Raw genomic sequence first — 19,129 nt, 5'->3', positions numbered from 1 at the left:
TATTGGCAAAGGTCCAAACAAGGGAGATATCTTGATGGAGCTTTTTATAATGTGTTTCAAAAAATTATCTTTTCTCTTTTTATTATTTTTTTAATTCTAATTTTTTGCATGATATATTTAAGAATATAGAATTAAAGAGTATTTTGTTACATACTTTCTACATATCTGTAATTTAAAAATCACAAAATTTTGAAAAAAAAAACATAATTTCTTAAACTTTGTATCAAATTAAAATAAAACAAATAAATAAATTAAAACGACCTAAATAGCAATGGTCCCTTTATGTTTAGACTTAAGTTAGAAAGTAATTCCTTATGTTTGGGGATAAGTTTAAAAGTAATCCCTAAAATATCATAAAATGACACTTGGTGTCCCTCAAAATGTCTGGGCATATTGTTATTTTTCTTTTTTTTTAATAATTTTTAACGATGGACCTTTATTTTTATATCATACTATACTAAACGTGGAAAGCTTCATAATTGAAAGTTGAACTATAAAAATACCCTTTAAAGATTTAGTGGATCTTCCGGAATAGTTCAGTTGGTTTGGAGGGTGGTAATCCACATGGATGATCCGGATCGATCCCCCATCAATGTCTTCTAAATCAAGCTTGTAGCACAGAAATTATCTAGAGCCCGTTTGGATGACTTTAAAAAAAAGTAACTTTTATGTATGAAGTGTTTTTAGAACTTTGAAATGCTGAAAGTTATTTTTATAAATAAGCAGTTGAGTGTTTGGATAAAAGTGCTTAAATGGAAAAATGATGTGAATTTTAGGGTTAAAAGAATAAAAAAGACAGTTTGGGAATTTAGTTAAAATATAAGGGATATAAAAGTAATTTCTATGGTCAAAGAAAATGACTTTAAGCACTTGGAAAAAAAAGTTAGGAATCCTAACTTTTCATTTTTGACTGACTTTAAGAACTTTATGGCTTAAAGTTAACATTAGACAAACACGTCCAAAAACTAAAAAGGAACTTTAAGTTGGTTTTGACCAACTTAAAGCCCATCCAAACAGGCTCCTAATGCGGTTTACATTTCTTGTGTTGTTTTCAGGCTATTACATAGTGGGGGTTTATCTAATGCACACGAAGTGCTCATCACAAGCCCTCACCCAAAGAACAGAGATTGTTGCAGCTGTGGATTTCCCTGAAATTTCGAATATAGTGACAATTTTATTCCCTTTAATAAATTTTACTTATCAGTATTTTAAATTACATTTAATTGAAAGAAATCTTTCATCTCCCAGTTTTTTTTTCTTTTAGCTTCCGATAATTGTGTGAACTTTTCATATTTCTTAGGAATCGTTTGTCGTGAGGTATAAGATATAATAATTCCAGAGACAAAATGTGGAGTATTTTATTCTGCATTTAATTGGAGATATTAGACAGTCTTGAGATTATTTATCCCACCATTTATACTTTAGTGATGGAATAAGTTATCTCATATACATAATGGAATAACTTATTCCAAAATAATTAATTCTGAAATAACTTGTTCCCAACCAAACCACCCCTTAGCCATTAGTTTTTAGTCTTTTTAATCGGGTGAATATGCAGAACCATATGAATAATTTTCTAGTGTCAGTTTTTTATTCAGCCTTGAATGCTTGTCTCTCTATCTGTTTCTTATTCAATTGTTTTCAAAACTGTACCGATTATCATTTTAAATTTTCTAATCATTGAAATGAATTAAATAATATCATAAAAATAAACTATAGGTATATGATTGTTTGTCCTTTGAGAAATTATTCTGATACTTATCAGGATATTTACGTTTGATATTTTTTTAAAAACATATTTTGCTTATTCTAATTTTTTCAAGTTTCTTGTGCTTGAATAGGGATTGATTCTTTTATTTTTTAAATGAATAAATATGGACTTCAGCTAATTTTAAAAGCCCAAACAAATATGATCAAAATAAGTAAACAATGGGTACCCATTTAAGACTCATAATAGATCGGTCTTTTACTTCTTTTTTGCAAAATTCCTAATTGAGTTGCCTGTTGCCACAAAACGCAAGTCGCAAGTTGAGGATCAGACACCGCTCGCTTTTAATCTTGATATTAAGATTTAATATTTAATTAATGTTTTGTATTTTGTGTGTTTCAGTTTAAAGCAGAAAAAATTATTAATATCATAATTAATCTTGCTGCTTCATTATAGCCACTGGCAGTGAAAATTATGGAGTTGGATAAGCCAATTCTCATAGCAAAAGGGGTTCTGTGAAAGGGTTTTCTATATATTTTTTTGTCTTAGACTCTTAGTTGTTAAGATTTTTGTTGTCAAAAATTTCAAAGTCTATGTGTTTGAGGATTCAATTGCTCATGGCGGTTTGCTTTTACATTTGAATATCATTATGGAGAAGATAAGGGAGTTTTCCCAGTTTCACTTACTCAAGGAAGCATAAAAAGGTTTGAAATGGGTTAGAACCATTTTACTCAAATCATATTTGACCAAATTCATATTTACCTATTTTATATGGGTGGATTGTAATCCAATTCATTTTGTCTCAATCCATATTCAATCCATCCAAATCCGATCCAATCCACTCATTTGCTACTCCTATATGAAATGAATCATAATCTTGAATCAAAGAAATGACACGTGAACGTGCAATTATAATTTATACATGTCAATTAAATTTTCTGATATTAATAACTATTAACTATCTTTATCATAAAATAGTTACAACTTTTTTTATCAGGTGTACTCCATGAAATTGATAATGATAAACTAGCTATATATATATATATATATATCTTAAAAAGACACATGTTGATCAAATATTAATTCAACTTTTATGAAATACTACTTTCATTCGGCAACTTCTTATTATGCATTTATACAACTGTAAAAAGGAGGAAAATTTCTTAAAGACTATACACAAACTTTAAAACGTAAAACATTTACAAACATTACCGACGTTGTATCAAAAAATAATGAAAGTGTCCCTTTGAATATTTGTTGTATGTTGGAAGAACTATATAAGAAGGACACACGCGGTTTCACACGTACAATGCACGTATTCTAAGACTAATTTTATAGACGAGCAAAGATGTTTTTGTCTTTGTATTTTTAGTTATATATTCATTGTACCCTAGCGTTGTATTGATTGTATCTCTATCGGGAACTAAGTTACCTCTTGCTTCTCTCCTTTTTATCTCTCTTTCCTTTCCTTTTCTTTCACGACCCAATTCTTATTTTTAGAGAGGCAAATTCGAGATTTGAACATTATAAATATCATTTTTAATAGAAACCTATTGCTAGCAAGACAATCAACTTAAAGTGTATGTTATGTCGGTCAATATCTATATTATTCAGTAAAAAATAAATAATTCGTTAACAAATATATTATATAAAAGATAATTAAAACAAAAAATCAATACTGCAATTCACACGTCATCCGAACAAATTTTAATCATTTTGGTAAAAGATTTTTTGAACAATAGGAACACTTAACTAAATGTGAAAAGAAGTCCATGAACTATAACATAAATAAACCCTTTGAGCATGTTGTTTATCAGTTTCGTAGATAAATGTCTTTTGAAATATGGCTATTTTTTAAATTTTTATCTTGATTAATTAGTACTATAACTAACATAAATATTAAATGATGATTTTGTTTTATATGACCATTTTGTTGAAAATATTTTTTATTGTTTGTACATATATCACTAATTTTGGGCTATTTATATATATATATATATATATATATATAAATTTGGCTATATTTGGTACAAATGAAATTACTTTATTGCATATTTATAAAATTACCCTTTTATCATCGCATCAAGAGGCCTTTGAGAGAGAGTTTCAACCATCTATGATCGAGTGATGGTGAAGGACCATTCTGAGTATATGTAACTATATTACTGTGCAACTGCCAATTACAGCTTGCAACTATCTTTTTTTAACTCAGATTCTCTTGGAAAGGAATATAAATGATGACTACAGACTATAATATTTTGGGATTGTAAAGTTCCAGTAGAATAACAACAATCATCTTTGGATGAAGTTAGCTTTCACACTTCCCAATTCTGTTAGAGATATTAAGTATGGCCTGAGTATAGCATTCATTCACCACAAAATTATTGTGACAATCAAACATGTTTTGGTAGAATTTGGTGACTTGAGTAAACATTAGTAAATGAAATAAAATTGTTGGCAGTGAAACAAGACTGGAACATGAGAAGAAAGTTTCTGCAGACTTCCTCACTTCTCCAGGAAGATTTTCCTTTTGGGGAAGGGAAAAAAAAACTTGATAGAACTGCAATACATATCTGTCATTCTTTTTTTAGCAGTGAACTTACATATTATAATGAAGAAAAGAACATGCAAATGATATCTGTAGCAATATCTATTCAATGATCTTTGGCATTGAGGAAGAAGGAACAGAGGAAATGTGTCCTGTCTGATATGGAATAAGGGGATCCGTCATCCGAGGAGCATGAGGAACAGTTCCCTTGGCTGCGTGCATCTCTCTGTAAGATGCCCAAGTTACTAAATAAAGCCCAGCTATAATGAGAAGTCCTCCCAAAATGCTGCAATCACAACGCACGGAGATATCTTAGAACAATGGCTAACAACGAACAACTAGAAGATGAACTAGAAAGAAAAAAATCATATACACTCAGCAAGTGGAATAGTTCATAGTTTTGCAAGAATCAATCTCCAAAAGAAAGCAAGTCAGAAAGAAAACATGGTAAATTTCCAGCAGGAGAGCTTCACATCACCCTCATGTCTTTTTTGGTCCTCATTGTGCCAAAACAAGAATAAAATAAAGACATGAGAACATACACGGATATAAATGTGGAATATTTTCTGGAGCATGATTACATTCAGAATAAATCAGAGCACTAACCTTCCCAGATAAATAGCGCTCCCAAGAAAAATACTAGACAAAATTGCTGATGCAGCAGGTTGAAGCGGATTGTATAAAGCAACTAAAGAAGGGCCAATAACCTTATTGGACCATGTCATAAGTCCGTAGTTCAGCGCTGATGCAACAATTCCCTGAAAGACATTAACCATTGTGACAAAACTATTTCATTTTATTCCAACTAAAAACTTTGTCCATCTACATACTTACCATATGGGATGAGATGTTATAGAAAGATGAATGAGAATACACTATGAACCATTAAAAAGATAGTTTAATCCACTATGAACCATTAGTGGAAGGAAGTATGAACAGCATTGACCCTGTTCTTCAAAGTTTCAGGGGCAAATCTGGATCATTTTGCACATTTCAAGAGAAAATTTGATCATTTCACTTGTAAAAAAAGAGCACGTTATAGGGATAGGTCTTGGCTTTCATACCATGTTAAATTATTTGACCAACTCATGAAAAAAGTTAAGTTGTTGGAGAGAACCATATACTTCATTATGATTTTAACAACAACAATTCAATGGGTCAAGTTCAGAAATGGCCTTCAGATGGGTTGGTCTTGATATTTTGTCCCCGTAAGAAAAATCTAACAAAAATGGCCTCTGTAAGGGGTGGTCTTGATTTTTTGGCCCGCTTAACAATTTTCAAAAAAAATAGTCTCCGCTTCAAAAAATTCTAACTTAAGCCCACAAGAATGACATTAAGGAGATTTTTTAAGAAAGTAAACCTACTCAATTGACCAGAAGTTTTGCCTTATAGGAGAAAGTTAGAACTTAAGTATATTGCCCATCAGGCATAAGTTCTAACTTTTGCCCATAAGGCAAATGTTAAGGACATTTTAAGACAATGAACCTGCTGAATTGACGAGAAGTTATGTCTTATAGGCAAAAGTTAGAACTTACGTATGTTGTCTATCAGGAATAAGTTCTACTTTTGCCCATAAGGCAGACGTTCAAGATATTTCAAGACAGTGCATCTATTCAATTGACGCACAAGTTTTGTCTTATAGGCAAACGTTAGAACTTATGTCTGATGGGCAACATAAATTCTTCCAAGCGAATTTTATCAATTTTAGGTCATTTTTAAAAGATTTTATTAAGCGTGGACAAAAGTTCAAGATCGGACACTTTGGGGGACACTAGGCATAGGTTCCTCCATTTCAATAGTTGATTTTTTTTTAATTAAGGCAACATCTTGTATGTATAGCAAAAGCAGCATCAAAAGGTGCTAAAAATAGTTACAAGACCATCAAAGAGCCACGGGGATGCTTATGAGAACTAGAGGACAAAAATATTATTGAATTGTGTATCTACATTATTACACAAAGCTCTGTTTATAAACACTACAATACAATCATTTTCCATGTAGGATAGTATATACAAATCCTAGTCCTATTCATGTTCCTATTCTAACACTTACACTCAAGTTGGTGCATACAAGTCATATGTACCGAGCTTGTTACAAATGTAACTAATACAAGGACTAGTGAGGGATTTGGAGAAAACATCTCCAAGCTGATCTAAGAAACACATATCTTCTAGATGTATGATTAAATAGACCTTAAGAAAGTCTATTTCTCGATCATAGGCTTAAGATCTCCTTGTTTTTCCTGCTAAGTTTCAAACTGGATCATGGAGTGTCTACGGCCTGTCAAACTACTCAATCCTTGTTAATGGAGAGATAACTATCCCTTTTAATGCAGCTAAAGGATTGAGATAGGGAGACCCCATTTCTCCATTCTTGTTTGCTGTGACTATGGAGTATCTAAGTAGATGTTTGAATGGTGTAAAAGCTGATAAGAGGTTCCATTACCATCCTAGATGTGCTAAGTTGAATATAACTCACCTCAGTTTTGCTGATGATCTATTGCTCTTTGCTAGAGGTGATGTTGAATATGTCTCCCTTTTACATGCTTGTTTCTTAAAATTCTCTAATGCTTCTGGGCTTAGGAGAATATGGACAAAAGTGCTGTTTATTTTGGGGGGATTTCCATTATAAATAAAGGGCTGATTCTTGAGGAGTAGGGGTTTGGCCAAGATGGATTACCCTTCCGATATCTAGGAGTCCCTCTGGCAACTAAGAAACTGTCTAGCATGCCGTGGCAACCTTTGATTGATAAACCGATGGATAGAATATCTTCTTGGACTGCAACTCTCCTTGCTAGGAGAATCAACTAGTTCAATCTGTGCTATTTGGGATACAGGCTTATTGGGCACAGTTATTTCAAATTCCTGCCAAGGTGATGGAGCTTATTGAAGCCCAATGTAGAAGCTACATTTGATCTGGGACCAATACTATTACAAAGAGAGCTCCGGTCTCTTCGGATAGAATCTGCACTCCTAAGTGTATTGGGGGGCTGAACCTAATCAATCCCAAGCTCTGGAATAAGGCTGCCCTACTCGAGAGCTTCTGGGATTTGACACACAAACAAGATGCTATGCGGATGAAGTGGATTCATATGTTTTACATAAAGGGTCAGCAAATTGATAATATTTTGAAGAACATCATTGAAACAAGTAGTATTGTGAATCACAGTCAACTCCAGAATTTGAAAAGGAAGAGTCTTATTGGACAAGTGTATCTGCACCTGCTAGGGGACAATATAAGAGTGCCTTGAAAATGTTTATGTTCAGGAATGAAGCAACAGCTATCTTCACTATGTGGCTTAATTTCGAAGGTAGACTGCTCACAAAGGATAGATTGATCAATTGGAACATGGAAGTAGACCCTCAGTGTGTGTTTTGTCAAGCAACACTAGAAACAAGAGATCATCTCTATGTGCTGTCCCTTTGCCAAGAGTCTATGGGATAGACTGTTAAGATGGCTCCATACAGCACCTTGTAGACCAAGAGACTGGACTGATCATATGCACTGTGCAATTACGCAGGCCAAAGGGAGATCTCACAAAGCTCCTGTTTTCAAGCTGGTATGTGCAAAATATGTACATGCTGTCTGGTAGGAGAGAAACCAAAGAGTATTTGAAGATAAGTGTCAATCTATGGAAAGCATTGCCAGGGTTATTGCTTTCACTTGTAATATTCGAGCCTCAACTCCCATACAACAACTGCTGCATCAGTGTCACTTCTAGAACTATCCCCAGTGTATTTGCTATTCTTTGTAGTTGAGTTACCTGTTCTCTAAAATGAATTAGAGACCCTCCCTAGGAGGTGAGTCTAGTTTGCTTTTCTTCTGTAACAGGGGTGTTTTTGTTGTTTCTTTGCTCTTAGACAGCCAATGTGTTAATTGGCTGTGGTCTTGTAAAATCAATACTTTGGTGATGAATAAATATTTACTTACCAAAAAAAAAAAGCAAATTATACCTGGTATCACATTTCTTGAATTTTTGTATATCATTGTCTCAGATTTCTTTTTTATTTGAGATAAATCATTTTGAGACTTGATCAAAGATAAATAAAATCTCATTTCATGCATCAGAGAAAATGAAGATCAGGACATAAGAGAATCTTACAGCATATAACACAGCAACAACTTCAGATGGTGTCAAATACCAGTTTGTTGATCCATCGGTCATAAAGAATGATGTCCCTATCATTAATAGAACGCCAAAAGAATAAGAATATGCTGTCAATGATATGCTAGCTGGGTATTTTTCCAAAACTGGAGCCTGCAAAAAAAAATCTTTAACTCACTCAACTCTGCAGACATTTCATAATAATACACACATACACTGACAAACTCAAGGATTTTCCAGATAATGCTTCAAGCTAGCCCAAGATCTGAAGTGTCACAGATATCTCTGAATAAACTGTTTGTACCAACCCTGACTGTAGGTCACGCGACCAGCCAAAACCAGATTGTTTCTATGGATTATTTCACAAAATAATCAGTATGTTTGTTTTTTGGCCTATTGGGTATAGATTATTTCACAAAAAAAATAAATCAGTCTTTTAATACATCGATTCTGTTGACTAGAATTGGTATATAGCTATTTGTTCAGTTAAGTCATCTTTCTTACCAATTATCAAATGATCACTAATTTATATAATCTGGATTACTTGACACGATCAAAACTTCACATGCTTAAGATTAAGTGAAAGGTGTCCAGCATAGTGGCAAAATGAGCAAATTGATCTCTTTCAGATGAATAGCAATTGATAGATCAAAGTTCACAAGAGAAGAAACCAAATAGGAGAAAATATCATGAAACTGAATGTGATAACTTTTAATAAGGAAAGGGTAAAGGGCATTTATTTTTGAAATGGTAACATGTAAGGTTAGACCGGCTATGTTGTATGGGGCAGAGTGTTGGCCAGTTAAGATCTCTCACATTCAAAAGATGAAAGTTGCCGAGATGAGAATGTTGAGATGGATGTGTGGTCACACCAGGAGCGACAGGATTAGAAATGAGGCTATTCGGGACAAGGTAGGAGTGGCCTCGTGGAAGACAAGATGCGGGAAATGCGACTGAGATGGTTTGGGCATGTGAAGAGGAGAGACACAGATGACCCAGTGAGGAGGTGTGAGAGGTTGGCCATGGATGGTTACAGAAGAGGTAGGGGTAGGCCGAAGAAGTATTGGGGAGAGGTGATTAGACAGGACATGGCTCAGTTACAGCTTACCGAGGACATGACCTTAGATAGGAGGGTGTGGAGGACCCACATTAGGGTAGAAGGCTAGTACATAGTCTCGTTATTCTTCCCTATTCGTAGGCGCATTAGCACATTACAATTCCTTGTGCTCTCATTTCTGCTATTTCTGTTACTATTTATTACTTCCAGTACTTGTGATTACTCTATTTTATCTGTGATGCCTTCGTTATTTATTTTCCTATAGCGCTTTGAATTTCTTAACCTTATCTGACCCCCTTTTTATGCCTTTTTTGAGCTGAGGGTCTCTCGGAAACAGCCGTCCTACCTTGGTAGGAGTAAGGTCGCGTACACTCTACCCTCCCCAGACCCTACGTTGTGGGATTTCACTGGGTGGTTGTTGTTGTTGTTGTTGTTGTTGTTGTTAACATGTAAGTGTAAAGCGCATTATATTTTCCACACATTGGCTCTTTTTTTGATCAAGTAAAGGTATTTTCATCCATAAACATGGCCAAACTGGACATATACATGGGGCATACCATAAAATAAAGATTCTACAAAATATGATTCTCAACAAACTCCGCCCAAGATCTATACAACAAGATACTTTCTGTTTCCACCAAAAGAAAATAAAGGAGACTCGATTCTACTCCTTCAAAAGCTCTTCTATTTCCCTCTCTCCAAACTACCACATCAATGCAAGAGGAACCCATGTTCCAAGCCTTTCATTCTTCTCCTCCTTCTCCCGTTCTTCCAACTGAACACCAACTCTTTCACAGTTCTTGGCATTGCCCAAGAGGTGCAAAACCACTTAAACATTTCCCACCATAGTCACATGGTAATTCCACAATGAAGAAGCAGATGGTCCACGTCCTCGCCCTCCTCTTGCACGTGTAACACCAACTGATGCAGACAACTTTCCACTTTCTAAGATTTTCTGCTGTCAAAATCACCCCTCTAGTAGCTAGCCAAGAGAAAAAGCACACCTTCCTCGGCACACTTGGAACCCACACTGCATCACGTGAATCATTCTCCTCCCTGACTAAAAGTTTCTCATAAAAAGACTTCCCAGAGAACACTCCATTGTTAACTAAGTCTACCACAAAAAATCTCTCCACCTAGTGCCCTCTCTAATTTGTCGGATTGTCAAGTCTCTTTGGCAAGAAATGCTGTACAAAATTTGGAATGAATCTTTCAATAATATGTTCCCACTCCATTTCTGTCCTCCTGCCTTGAACGAGATATTTTCCACGAAATAATCCCATCACTTCATGATATTCCTCCAAAACCCAAAACCGAAAGGCAAAACAATATCTCTAATTTTCCAACCCCCTCCGTAATCCCATATTTGTCCACTATCACCCCCTTCCATTAAGGTTGTAACTCCACCCCGAACCTCCATAAATTGCCCAATAACGCTTTATTAAATACTTTTAGATCTTTAACTCCAAGTCCTCCCAAATTTTTAGAAGATGTGACAGTCTCCCACCGCACTTACTTCATCTATTAACACAAACTTAGTGGTAAGAATCTCCATACTGCTGAACCTTGGGGTCAGCTATTGAATCTCCACCATCCATGTGGCCCATTTAAGCTCATCTAAGTCTAACACAGGTAAACTAACATACAATTTGGAGAGTGTTACATATATTTTTGAAGAAAATATAACCAATCTTCAAAAATTAAAACACTTATCAAAGTACTATATCCAAACCTTTTTAGAAGGAGAGTTCACTCCAAGAGTTTGTGTGTGAACTGAAGACACTTGCAGTCGAACTAGTACACCTATCTACCTATTTCCATTCAAGAACTAGACTGTCTGAAGACTTTGGAAAGAAAATTCTAACTAACTATGTAAAAGGCCCCAAATCAACATCCTTATGTTCTGTTTACTCCTAACTCACTCCACGAGCTAACAGATCATTTCTGTGCAGTGGTTGCAACTTCTGCTCTGAACTAAATCTAAGACAGTGAGCCCCTTGAAACAATTATATATGTCTGTACACTATATAAGAGTATGAACAAGTTAACGAGTTCTCCTCCTGTTGGTCTAGACTTAAATCCTGCCCAATTGTGCTATTCTACTATTTACTTCCTATTGAGAGGTCATCTAGATATAGAGGTTTCATTTCATTTTAGGGCATAATAGTTGTTCCTGTAAGCAAACAGTGATAATAAAAGGCAATTCAAAATTTAAGCAACTTCTTCTTCATCTTCACCCCCAACAAAAGAAGAAAATAGAAAAAGAAAGCAAGAAACCCACTAGACTATAGTTGAGATATCACAAAAGAAAACCAGTCAACAATCGAGAGGAATCAACAAACCATTACCAGCCTTTCCTAAGAACCAGTGAGTGAAAATTAAATCCCAGACAAGAAAGAAAATGATGGAAGCAGTATTAGACATAATTAAGTTACATTTAATATCTTTTACAAGGTAAGTTACATCTGTATTTTACATAGCAATACATTTAACTTTTTTATCATATTTTAATCAGTTGTAAAAATTCACTCAATACCAATTTCACAATTTCAAAGGCCCCCATGCAAATGCTAGTGCATCACAGGCCACTCACCCAAAGCATGAAAAATCACCTTCATGAGCATATTATTAGAGAAGGAGGTTCATTGTGAAAGGATCTATATACAAGGAAGATTGGGGCGAACTATTTTAGGGATGACTAGATACATATATGTGCATAGCCTTTCAGTATAGTCATTGAGAACAGTATGCTATTTATTCCAATCAAGTCGATCTGCATTAACGATTGAAATGATTATCTAGTTACCTGAAGAGCTAAGTATGCTGCCATGCACATACAGTTCCCTATTAAGCATAAGACGCCGAGGTGCCAATTATCAAGTCCTAACTCCAGAAAACTAGACATTAGCAATCCAGCAGGCTCTGGTTGACCCTTAGAACTTATCTCAATTTGTGCTATTAAGGCTGATGTGCCGTCTCCAAACACCACTGGACCACGGAATACAGCCATTAAAATCGCCCCAGAAACACAAACAATGGTACCTCCAGCTTTTGCCTGGCCTTCCACAGTAAGAAGCTTCGCAGTTTCTGTACTGCATAAATAACACACGTGAATTACACAATATGAATGATGTTGAGAAGGTCAATAACTGCGACGGATAAGTTATGTGACAATACTAGAAATGCACAATGGACTGGCCCATGTTCCTTCTTGTGATGATGGAAGACTTTAGATGACTTAAGAATCAGGGAACATGGACTAATTCACAGAGAACACTTTTTCCAAAAGCCTGTCTCTTCCATTTCCATTAATTGTTTTTGATATCAAGAGATTCCCATGGAGCACCTGCTCACAGTTTAACTAAATTAAGGCATAAAAGTTTTTCCAAATCATAGATGTCCATCTCATTTCCACTAAAATACTATGCAACAGCACCATGTTCTCTGTGATCCACTTCAGGTGTTACCTTGACAGTTGAACAACACCCTATACTCTATCATTGATCATAAAATTACTTTTTAAATGGTGCACTATTAAAATAAATGTGACACCCCTAGCTTAGGATAAGAGTCCCACATGGGCAAAACACAGAAGAGATCTTGAGGGTATATAAGTAAGCAGGCCTTAAATCCTAGTGACGCGTTTTAAAGCTGTGAGGGTCTAGGACCAGAGCAAACAATATCACTAGGGGGTTGGGCCATTACAATAAATAAAGGAACACCTATGTTGTTTTTGGCAAACAGAAACACCCCTTCACCTCAAATGTTTCCAAAACAGCACCACATAAATCAATATTCTACACTTAATGTAGTATCTAGAATATCTCTTACATATATTCTACAACTAATGCTATACGATATTCTATACTAAATGTAGTATTTATAATATCTCTTACATATTTACCATATCGAGAATATCTTAATGTATATCCTTCGAGATATTCTATGATCTGTCCGCCATGCTAATACTTGTGACTGCTCCAATTTAAAGCACAAAACAACTTTGTTATTAAGAAAACAACATTTGATACTTGATAGAAGACTATGATTTATAAAGCTCACAAAGTTAAGCAGATACACAAGACTCGCTCAACACCCAGGACATGCAAGAGATGGGAGTGGTGGAAACAAATACAGAATCAAGAGATGAAGGGGGTTGAATGTTTACTGACCCCACAAGTACAGCAAGTATGAACGTGAAGACTGGTATTGCAGGTTGCAACGCAGCAGCATAAGTCGGATTTGTGTAGCCAAGACCAAGAAGGAACAACAGTTGGTTACCGTAAATACTGTCTCAGTACCAAGGGCGAAAACAGACATTTTCAGCAATAAGCTTTTATCAATTATAAGAAAACAAATTCAAATTAACATGCGTAGGACATCAAAAATTACCCAGTTAATCCTAAAATGAAGAATGACAGTAGCAGCCGTTTATTCAGAGGAAGCCTCAATCTCCTATACATAGAGAAACATAAAACATAGATTTGTGAGTGATGCTCATATAATTCCAAATATTGCAACTAACTTTCGAAAGAACTTATAGAAAACAATATGCAGCATATGATAAGACCCTCAGCTTGCATAATATACAACTTATCAATACTAATGCTTTTTTTAACAGGTACCAGGTCAATGATAATGCTTTTTTTAACAAACTCAACCCTACACATCATCACGAACCCAGATCACACATCATCATTAGAAAGCTAGACATGGTTCTAATGGTATCTACTTAGCTAACTATATCAAGGTTTTACACACAAATCTCTTTTTTACTAATACTGGTAATGTGGTTTCAGTCAAATCTCCAATCGGAAGAGTAGCAAAAGAAACATTTATAGTCTTTGCATCAATTATTCTGGACTACCAAATAGTCAATAAAATAAATATTTTTTTCAAACAACCACTCGTAAAATAATTAGGATCTGCTATATGAACCTCTGTCCGCCTAGCTCTATTCGAGCCCATTCCATTTTAATACTGGAAAATAAATTGATTCTTAAAAGAATTAAGGATTCTCTAAAGCTAAAGGTTTTCTGAATACAATATTTAATCAAATTAAAAGAATTTTATCAAACATTAATCTTAATATACATGTAACAACAATAAATAAACCTCAATCTCAACTAGTTGGTATTGCATATATGTAACAACATGATCATGCAGATTAGCAATAAAAGAAGAATACACAGTTTGGATTGCAGATTTAAGAGAAACACAACAAAAAATAGGAGATACATGGAAATAGATAAAAGAACTAACTTTTCACGGAAATAGGCGATTGAGGCAAGAATAGATATAGCAAGAAGGTCTCTATACAAACAGAATACAATTTCATTCATGCCCACATTGAGAGCCACTGTAGTAATCACATGGTAACCACCATTGAAAAGTTGTACCAAAACCATTGCACCATGAGCTTTCCATACATCACCTCCATTTCCTACTGCCATTTTGCTCATTTCATCCACTCCACACCCACCCACCCCCTTATATAGCAGCCCAACAAGTTTAATCTCAGGGTAGGTGGTGAGGGGGTTTTCCCACCCACCCCCTTATATAGCAGCCCAACAAGTTTAATCTCAGGGGTAGGTGGTGACGGGGTCTCTGGTCAGGGCCACTTATTATATTGCAAATTGCAAGACTTTCATTTTTCAGGAGGAATGGGAAAGAATGATTTGATTATAATAACTACTTATTTTGGATAAAAGAAAGGAGTCCTGGACCTCACATTGTTCTACTGAGTTTGTGTCTTCTTGAATAAAAAAATTGGATCTTTCTTCTCTCACATGCTATTTGTTTTCTTGTCTGATTCTAATAAGAAAATTCTACAACGTGTAACTTGTGCAATCAAACTTCTTTTCAACAGCCATTTTCCGTATAAAAACATTAAAGGGGAAGAATATTAGTATAGAGATTGGATAAGATTTTTTAAAATTGTTTTTTTTTTTTAAGTTGGAAATTTTAGCTTTTTATTTTTTATTTTTTTTAAATTATTTTGTTTTAAAATAAGTGTTCAAAAGTACTTTTTTTATTTATCCAAATATCATAAAAAAAAATAAAAGTTATTTTAACTTAAAAGGTACTTAAAATAAACATATTCAAACAGATTCTTATTTCTCTTAAAGCATAACAAAGTAAAAATTCACTGTAACAAAATAGGTATTTTTTTCCTAAAATTATTCATTTATAATAGTATTTTTTAAATTTATTTTTATTCCTTCCTCTTTGCTTTTTGCTCGAGCGTGCTTACCATCCGAATTCTCTCTTGTCTCATCTATAATAACATACTCAAATATTATATAATAATATTATGTGAGAAATATATTAGGTATAAAAGTAAAGAAATTATTATAATATTCATTATAATCATCATTAATATCGGGTACACAATAAATTTTAAATATGAAAATCTAAAAGGAAAAAATTCTAATTTAAATAATGTCCATCAGTTATTAATCATGAGTTCAAGAAGAAAGACCCAAGTGTTTGTCTTTTTTTTTTTTAATATTCATACTCTTACTATATTTTTGTTAAATTGGTTAACATATACTTTCCTTCTTCTTTGCACACAAAATTCTTACACTTAATTCTCGTGTATTTTTTATTTATAGCAATTAAATGAGATCTGAACATTAAATATCAATTTACAGTACATTATTTTGCAGTCATAAAATTTTCAAATAAATATTATTACTATAACAAGGATTGACGGTATAAGAAAACAAGGAAAAAATGATGTTGTAAAATAGACTAGATTAATAATTTAAGAAGGAGAAAATAATAACAAGAGAGATTAAGAGAAATAAGGAGGAGAAAGTAATTGCTCTTTGTGCGTGTTTTCTGTATATCTTCACTACTTCATTTGAACAGAACGTGCATATTATATAGGCATAAGGAAGAGTCAATTTGTTGTCTAACTTGCCCAACTATCCAAGTGGTGGGTCCCACTTGGATAGATACATCCATACATAACACTCTCCATTGGATGTCCATGTATAATGTGTCTCCTTAACAATTTTATAAGAGATAATATAAATAGTTATTTTCAATATCCATATATGTTGTGCCTCGTTAAAACCTTACTCGAAAAAACCCAATGGAAAAAAGTCTAGTGAAGGAAAAAGAGTACACACATCTGGTAATACGCCGTGAATGTTGCCTCATTAAAAACCTTGCCAGAAAAACCCAATGGGACAAAAACCTTGGTTAAGGAAAAAAGAGTGCAGTGCGTATTTTACTCTCCCTGATGAAAGCTTTATTTGATATTTTGGAGACGACGCATTCCAACTTTATATCTTAATTTCTTAAAAGTTGATGTTGGTAATGTCTTTGTGAATAAATCTGCAAGATTATCACTTGAACGAACTTGTTGTACATCAATATCACCATTCTTCTGTAGATCATGTGTGAAGAATAATTTTGGTGAAATATGTTTCGTTCGTCTCCTTTTATGAAGCCACCTTTTAATTGAGCTATGCACGTGGCATTGTCTTCAAATATAATTGTGGGTACTTTAACATCATTTTTCAGACTGCATCTTTCTTTGATGAACTATATCATCGATCTCAACCACACACATTCTCTACTTGCTTCATGAATTGTTATTATTTCAGCATGATTTGAAGAAGTAGCAACAATGAACTACTTTGTAGATCGCCATGATATAGCAGTCCCTCCGTGTGTAAACAAATAGCCTATTTGAGATCGAGTTTTATGTGGGTCTGATAAATAACCTGCATCTGCATAATCAATAAGGTATGTGCAACCTTTGTTAGTATAAAACAAACTCATATCAATAGTACACTTCAGGTATCGCAAAATATGTTTGATACCGTTCCAATGCCTTCGCGTTGGGGATGAACTATACCTTGCCAGCAAATTAACAGAGAATGTTATATCAGGCCTAGTTGCATTAGCAAGGTACATAAGTGCACCAATAGAACTGAGATATGGTACTTCAGGACCAAGAATTTCTTCACCCTCTTCTGGAGGTCGAAATGGATCCTTTTTCACTACAAGTGATCGAACAACCATTGGAATACTTAATGGATATGCTTTGTCCATGTAAAATCTTTTTAAGATTTTCTCAGTGTAGACAGATTGATGGATAAAAAACCCGTCTGCTAAATGTTCAATTTGCAAACCTAGACAAAGTTTTGTCTTTCCAAGGTCTTTCATTTCAAATTCTTTCTTTAGATATTCAATTGTCTTTTGGACCTCTTTAGGAGTTCCAATGAGATTTATGTCATCAACATAAACGACGAGTATAACAAACTCTGATTCCATTTTCTTAATAAAAACACATGGACAAATAACATCATTCATATAGCCTTCATTTATTAAGTACTCACTAAGGCGATTATACCACATACGCCCTGATTGTTTCAGACCGTATAGTGATCTTTGCAGTTTTATTGAGTACATCTCCCTAGACTTATTACATGCTTTCGGCAATTTTAATCCTTCTGAAATTTTCATGTAAATTTCATTATCAAGTGAACCATAAAGGTAAGCTGTAACTACATCCATTAGATGTATACTAAGTTTTTTATGTACAGCTAAACTAATGAGATATCGAAATGTTATTCCATCCATAACAGGTGAATATGTTTCTTCATAGTTAACCCCGGGTCTTTGAGAGAATTTTTATGCAACAAGGCGTGCCTTGTATCTTACAATTTCATTTCTCTCATTTTATTTTCGTATAAAAACCCATTTATAGCCAACTGGTTTTACACCTTCAGGGATTTGGACTACAGATCCAAAGACCTCACGTTTAGCAAGTGAGTCTAATTCTGATTGAATTGTCTTTTGCCATTCTGGCCAATCATATCTACGTCGACAATCTTCGACGGATTTAGGCTCAAGACTTTCACTATCTTGCATGAGGTTAATTGCAATATTATATGCAAAAACATTATCCATCGTAATTTTTAATCGATCTAGATTTATCTTCATTCACTAGGTAGATGAATAAGTCCACATATATATCCATGTATACGCTCTAAAAAGTCAGGAGATTCGATGTCAACCTTCAAGGTCGATGGTCTGGCAATTAATTTGCCTTGATAACAAGCAGCACATGAAAATTCATTATTTGTACAAATCTTCTGGTTCTTTAACGGATGTCCAGTTGAATTTTCAAGAATTCGTCTCATCATTATTGATCTAGGATGACCTTTTCGATCATGCCATAGCATAAATATATTTGGATCGGTAAACTTTTGGTTTACGATCATATGTGCTTCAATTGCACTAATTTTTGCATAATATAGGCCAGAAGACAAAGTTGGTAATTTTTCCAAAATATATTTCTGGCCTGAGACACTCTTGGTTATACCAAGATATTCAATATTTATTTCATTTAGTGTCTCAACATGATATCCATTTCTGCGGATATTTTTAAAACTTAACAAGTTTCTTGGAGATTTAGAAGAAAATAATGCATCTTCTATAACAATTTTTGTTCCCTTAGGCAGAATTATAGTAGCTCTTCTGGAGCCTTCTATCATTTTTGAATTACCAGATATTGTAGTAACATTAGCTTTTCTTCTAAGCAAATTGGAAAAATATTTCTCATCTTTAAAAATAGCATGAGTTGTTTCACTATCAATTACACAAATATCATCTTGATTTATCATTAATCCAAACAAGATTTGAGTCATTTCCATATTTTCTTCAATAAGAAATAAAATAAGTATTAACACG

At 34.1% G+C, this 19,129-nt stretch overlaps 1 protein-coding gene across 1 annotated transcript; it reads right to left on the bottom strand.

The window, feature by feature from the left end:
• Nucleotides 1–4,050: 4,050 nt before the first annotated feature.
• LOC129889563 (WAT1-related protein At4g19185-like) lies at nucleotides 4,051–15,194 on the bottom strand. The gene is made up of 7 exons (XM_055964922.1): nucleotides 14,681–15,194; nucleotides 13,811–13,873; nucleotides 13,591–13,707; nucleotides 12,225–12,510; nucleotides 8,359–8,514; nucleotides 4,863–5,014; nucleotides 4,051–4,542 (listed from the first exon to the last, which is right to left on the bottom strand). The coding sequence occupies exons 1-7, from the start codon at nucleotides 14,878–14,880 to the stop codon at nucleotides 4,359–4,361; spliced, it is 1,158 nt and encodes a 385-aa protein (XP_055820897.1). The 5' UTR covers nucleotides 14,881–15,194; the 3' UTR covers nucleotides 4,051–4,358.
• Between the last annotated feature and the right edge of the window lie 3,935 nt (nucleotides 15,195–19,129).

The sequence above is a fragment of the Solanum dulcamara genome, chromosome 5 (genome assembly GCF_947179165.1).
Source record: "Solanum dulcamara chromosome 5, daSolDulc1.2, whole genome shotgun sequence".
NCBI classification, from domain to species: Eukaryota; Viridiplantae; Streptophyta; class Magnoliopsida; order Solanales; family Solanaceae; genus Solanum; species Solanum dulcamara.
Note: the sequence above shows the minus strand (reverse complement) of the source record. Positions and strands in the feature narration are given on the sequence as shown.

What these genes read in the sequence shown, in the direction of transcription:
- LOC129889563 (XM_055964922.1), bottom strand. Translation starts at nt 14,880, where the DNA reads ATGAGCAAAATGGCAGTAGGAAATGGAGGTGATGTATGGAAAGCTCAT. An exon ending in TTCATTTTAGGATTAACTGG is followed by an intron (nt 13,708 to 13,810) that starts GTAATTTTTGAT and finishes GTACTGAGACAG; the next exon opens with TATTTACGGTAACCAACTGT. An exon ending in ATACTTGCTGTACTTGTGGG is followed by an intron (nt 12,511 to 13,590) that starts GTCAGTAAACAT and finishes TTATTTATGCAG; the next exon opens with TACAGAAACTGCGAAGCTTC.